The sequence below is a fragment of the Varanus komodoensis genome, unplaced genomic scaffold (genome assembly GCF_004798865.1).
Source record: "Varanus komodoensis strain SLA01 unplaced genomic scaffold, ASM479886v1 scaffold79, whole genome shotgun sequence".
NCBI lineage: Eukaryota > Metazoa > Chordata > Lepidosauria > Squamata > Varanidae > Varanus > Varanus komodoensis.
In genome coordinates this window covers 1,336,906-1,342,961 of record NW_025336467.1, presented here as the reverse complement: position 1 = coordinate 1,342,961, position 6,056 = coordinate 1,336,906, and the positions used below count along the sequence as shown (strand labels likewise).

The following is a 6,056-nucleotide window of genomic DNA, read 5'->3' as shown; positions in this document are numbered from 1 at the left end:
CTCCTTCAGGTAACCAGGACCCAAGCCGTTTAGGGCTTTATAGGTCATCACCAACACCTTGAATTGGGCCCAGACTTTTTGCAGGATTCCCTACCATACGTTGGTCAACATGGGTCAGCCCTCATCAATGTTCAAGGAGCATCTCCTTCCATAGGTGCCTGCCCACCCCTTAAGAAATAGGGCAGAGGCCCTTCACTGGAAGCCTGACCTGAGGGAGATTAGGAGGGTGACTACCAGGAGAAGGGGAGACCAGATTCGAAGGATCTCTTGGGGAAGGGACACAGTAATTATGGGGGATTACAGTCTCCCAGATATTACTTGGGAGACCCACTCGGCGGTGACAGCCAGGTCACGTCGCTTCCCAGAAGCTATAGAGGGAGGGTTTTTCACACAGAGGGTCCGAGAGGCGACAAGGGCGGGAAACATCCTTGGCTTGGTCTTGACCAATAGGGAGGAGCTGATAGATGAAGTACAGATTAGGGGAGCTCTGGACGCGAGTGATCCCTCCATCCTTTGCTTTGAGATCGGGGACTGGGGACGGGCAGCAGGTCGAGCACTAGAAGCTGGGACTTCAAGAGGGCCAACTTTGGCCATTGAAGGCCAGACTGGGGAAAGTCTCCTGGGACAGGTTACTGGAAGGCGAGTTGAGGAGGGGTGGATGGCACTCAAAAGGGAGGTCTTGGAGGCACAAGCCTTGACGATACCTCTAGTCAGTAAGGTGGGGAGGCGGAGGAGAGGCCGCCATGGATGCTAATGGAGGTGTTAGAGGGATTAGACGAAAGAGGAACCTCCTTAGGAATAGAGTACTGGGGCAAATAGACAAAATGGTATACCGGGAGGAGGAGGCCCGTTGCAGAAGGATTCTTCGCAAGGCTAAGGCTGATTACGAGCTGAGACTTGCCAAGAATATCAAGAGCAACAGAAAGGGCTTCTTTCAGCATGTAAATAGGAAGAGGAAGGGGAGACAAGTGGTGGGACCGCTAAATAAGGAGGAAGGAGAGCCCGTGACTGATACGAGGGAACAGGCACAGATGCTAAATGACTGTTTTGCCTCTGTATTCTCCCCAAAGCAGGATGGGGGTTATCCGCATAGGAGATTAGATGAGGCTGGGGACTTAGGGGCACAGATTAGAGTCACCCCCTTGAAGTCGAGGGACTCCTCGGGGCATTGGGCATTACAAAGGCGCCAGGCCCTGACCAGTTACACCCGAGAGTACTTAGAGAGTTGGCACGGGTTCTTCCACGCCTGCTGGCCTCCATTTTTGAGGGCTCGTGGAGAACGGGTGAAGTTCCAGAGGGCTGGAGGGTGGCGTCAGTGGTCCCTATTTTCAAAAGGGGTAGTAGAAGGGACATGGGGAATTACAGACCAGTTAGCCTTACATTCATTGGAAAACAATGGACATTGGAAAACAAAACAGGAAAACAATGGAAAGGCTCATAATAGCGAGAGATCTAGTGACACTAGATAGGGAAAGGAGGCTGGCAGCCACACAACACGGCTTCTGCAAAAACAGGTCCTGCCAGACAAACCTTGTGGGATTCTACGGCAAGGTTTCGAGGTGGCTAGATGGAGGGGATGCAGTGGATGTGGTTTCCCTGGATTTCAGCAAGGCCTTTGACAAAGTGCCCCATGATATCCTGGTGGAGAAACTGAGAAGTTTTGGGATACACCAAAGCACTGTCTGGTGGATTAGGGCATGGTTGACTGACCGAAAGCAGAGGGTAACCATTAGTGAGAAATCATCGGGATGGTGGCCAGTGACAAGCGGGGTCCCCCTGGAGCTGATCCTGTTTAATCATTTCATAAATGACATGGAAGAAGGGGTGACCCGTCTCTGATCAAATTCGCAGACGACACTAAAACTGGAGCAGTGGCCACAGCTGAGGAGCAGGTACTCCAGATTCAAAAGGATCTGGACAGACTATGGAACTGGGCAGGAGACAACAGGGTGGCGTTCAATGTGGATAAGTGCAAGGCCTTGCACTTGGGGCATAGGAACGGGTGTCATAAGTACAGGTTGGGGGACAAGTGGCTGGAGACCAGCACTTGTGAAAGGGACCTTGGGGTGCTGGTTCACTGCACGCTGAACATGAGCCAGCCGTGTGATGCGGTGGTCAAGAGGGCGAACGCCACCCTTGGTTGCATAGCCAGAAGTGTGGCTTCTAGAGCAAGAGAGGTGTTACTGCCACTCTACACGACTCTGGTGTGCCCGCAACTGGAGTATTGTGCTCAGTTTTGGGTCCCTCGTTACAGGAAGGATATAGCCAGGTTGGAGTCAGAGCAGCGTAGGGTCACAAGGTTGGTGGCTGGTTTGCAGGGGAAGCTGTATGAGGCGAGACTGAGGGAACTGGGTCTCTTCTGCCTGGAGAAGGGGAGACTCACAGGGGTTCTGTTGGCTGCATACAGGTATGTGAGGGGGTTGTCACATGGAGGTGGGCAGAGACCTGTTCTCCCCTGCAGAGGAGGGCAGGATGCCCTCTAATGGAGCAAAGCTCAGGGAACCAAGGTTCCATGTGGATGTCAGGAAGTCCTTCCTGACGGTTAGGACCCCAAGGGTGTGGAATGGGCTTCCTTGGGAGGTGGTTGAGGCCCCATCGGTGACAGGCTGGACAGGCACATGGTGGGCATGTCGTGAGTGGAGCTGGCTGGAGCCAGGGGTCAGACTAGATGACCCAGGAGGCCCCTTCTGACTCCCTCTGCTTCTATGTTACCTGAAGGAGCGCTTACATCCATATATGCCCGGCCGCCCCTTGAGATCGGTGGGAGAGGCCCTTCTCCGGGATCCCTCCGTGAAAGAAATTAGGAGGGTGGGTACTCGGAGGAGGGCTTTCTCTGCGGTGGCGCCTAAGTTATGGAATGCGCTCCCCAGAGAGGTCCGCCTGGCGCAGTCGTTATTTGTTTTTTGGCGCCAGGCGAAGACCTTTTTATTTAAGTGGCATTTTAACTGTTAATATTATTGGATTTTATCTGGCCAGGGCGGCTTATTTTATATTGGTATTTTTGTATTTTTAATCTAACGTTTATATTTTTTAATTTAATATTATAATTATTTTTTTAACTTATTGTTGTAAGCCGCCCCAAGACTTCGGCGAATGGGGCGGCATAAAAATGTTTTAATAAATAAATAAATAAAAATGTGCTGGCACCCTGCTTACTCCCCTGAGTGGTTCACCAGACACTGTCACTTTATTCTTTTCAGCGCCAGGCTAAAACTTTTTTATTTTCCAAATGTTTTAGTATCTGATTATTTTAATTGGGGTTTTATTATTGGTTGGAAATTTTATTAGGATGCTGTGTTTTATTTCATGTTATATTGTTTTATTATTATATCATCCCACGACCATGGTAAAGGATGGTCTAGAGAAATTTTAAACAAATACATAAACGAGACCATGAATAACCAAGAGGTTGGCACCCATGATGTCTTCAGGTTGCAAGGTGGCTTGTGCAATTTGAAAACTCAGACACAGGACAGTAAAACAGAAACCCAGAACAAGGGAGAAGTCGAAAACATGGGAGTGCCCAAGGCAAGCAATATGTGCTGGCACCCCAAGAGCAGTGGGATGTCTAATGATTCACCCCCCCCCCAAGTTCTCAGTCCACGATTCAGCCGTTCAAAGGAAAATCTGTATGTTTATGCAGACTTTGGAACCACTGTGACTTAAAATGATTAAAAGATTATATAATTTTCTTTCGGATATGAAAATGGAAGATGACAAGTTAAGGAAACTATGATAACGTGGGCACAAAATTTTGGATATAGTATTGAGCTACAGAAATAGCAAAAGCTGTGGGAAAGAAATATTAAGATAACTTTAGCAAATTCATTTAAAGAAAATCCTTATAAAATGTTTTATAGATTTGTATTTGTCGCCGAATAGATTAGCAAAAATGTTTTCAAATATATCAAACGGATGTTGGAAATGCAAACAAAAATCTGGTACATTTTATCATATGTGCTAAGGCAAAAAAAAATACTGGGTTAAAATACATAAATGGCTTGAGGAAATGCTGCAAAAACCTTTAATATTCAAACCTGAAGTATTTTTATTAGGCATTATTCCTGATGATCTTGATAAACGAAGTATATATTTGATCTTACATGTAATTACTGAGGCGAGGATTCTATTTGCTCAGCATTGGAGGAAGGAAGAGCCACTGACTGAAGAGCTAAAAAGGATTCTGGACTGTGCAGAAATGGATAGACTGACTCAGTCTTTGAAGGAGAAGGAAGATACAAATTTCTACCAAACTTGGAATTTTTTTATCATTGCTTAGAGAAATGGGACTATATGTTGAGTTTAAAATGGTTATTAATGGTAATAAGATGTAAACCCATTATGTCAAAAGTCTTGGGAATACTTGCTGTTTTAGTTTAAACTTGTAATAATAAAAGTCATAATAAAAATAATAAAAATTTGGAAAACAGAACCACTGTGACTTGAGGTTTCTGCGATTTAAACTGATGGGGGATGAAAGGGAACCCGTGACGAATCACAGAAACTAGATTCAATGGACTACCAGGCTGGCCCTCTAAAATCTAGCGAAAGTAATGTCAGCTACTTACCTGTACAGCGGAGTGGGAAAGTCAGTCTCTAAAGTGCTTTGAGGAACATATGGACGATTTAACACCAGGTCCCGATAGTTTAGGTCGTGGAGAGCCATGGCCGAGGCGGCTGCCCCACGGCATCCAGCCCGTCACCTTCCTTGTGCTTCCAGCGAAGGGTGGGAAGGGCAGCAAGCATTGTTTGCTTCATACACCGCTTGGCAACCATGCTCCTAGCAACAGCGGGGGAAATGGGTGGAGATGCTGCTGGACGTCTGAGGAAATCCAGACCGGATTAAGAGATGCTTTGGCTGGCCATTTTCAGCAGGAGGTTTTGTGTCCTGCGAGAGTTTAAAATCTGAAGTGCATCTCAGGATTTGTAGCCTGCTTAGAATGGCCGAAGAACTGGATGCCTGTAAAAGGCCTTTAATAATCATTCACATGATAAAAGACGTATCATCAAACTCTTTCTTCAGATACTGGCGGAGAAATAAAAACCTCATGTGAATTTAATCAAGATTATGAAATTGTGCATGATTTCTGGAAACTTTCATTGTTTCAGTGGTTGCACAGGTATTTCAGTGGTGTGTAACTCCTTAGCTAGCAGATCAGTCTCTTAAGCAGGCTGTGGACTGAAAAATGACAGAAAAGGTATCTCAATCAGTCAGAATAGGCAGTATTAAAATAGTCTGGGAGGCTCTTGCCAAGGGCTTTTGCAGAGTGGTCGTCCCTGGGGCAAAAATACACAACACCTGTTGTCAGTACCCAGAGTACGAGTAATGCTACCCTGACGTCATTGTGGTGGCGTTATTTGAAGTTTGAAAAGCAAAACTTCATGCAAAATGCACATGCTCGAGAATTCTTGGTTGCAGCAGGGCTGGCCAGCAGCTTCTCTATTCTAATCTATCAGAAATAAAGAGATTAATTCTAAAAGCGTATGGCGGCCATGAGAGAAATGGTTGTGGTTTGCTGCACAACTGACATAGATGGATTTCCAAAAGGGTTCTCCTGAAACCGTGAAAGCAAGAGGTTAAAATTTAGCATAGCGACTGTGTGTTTCCCCCAGGTTCATGTATTCACAACCTCCATCATGTCCATGGGGTGGTGTTTGCTTAATCACACCTTGTGGTCATCATTCAAACCTGAACCAGCTGCATTAATTCAACCTCAAAGCATCATTTATAAGCTGGGCCGTTTCCACTGATCAAGGTAAGATGAACATGTTACAGTCACAGGATGTGCTAAATTTATTATTCAGTTACATGCATATCCTGAAACTTGTGACAACTTGCTAAATTTCACTTTATTATTGAATTGTATTTATAGCCTCTTTTTTTATGAGGATTCTAAGGGCTTACCTAACTTAATCACCACCTTGTAAGGTAAGCTAGGCCAAGAGTGAGTAGACCGAAGTTAACCAGTGAGCTCTGTGGCCATGTGAGGACTCAAACCTGGATCTAAATGCTTGGTCTTTGGTTTTTGCAAATAAATTCCGCAGATATTTCATTT

At 45.9% G+C, this 6,056-nt stretch overlaps 1 protein-coding gene across 1 annotated transcript in view; it reads right to left on the bottom strand.

Moving 5' to 3' along the window:
• Positions 1-4,691, bottom strand: part of CUNH19orf71 (chromosome unknown C19orf71 homolog) — an 11,516-nt gene extending 6,825 nt beyond the window's left edge. The window contains exon 1 of the mRNA XM_044453460.1: positions 4,569-4,691. Coding sequence (XP_044309395.1) covers positions 4,569-4,666 — 98 coding nt within the window. The 5' untranslated portion in view covers positions 4,667-4,691. The remainder of the gene's footprint in view (positions 1-4,568) is intronic.
• Between the last annotated feature and the right edge of the window lie 1,365 nt (positions 4,692-6,056).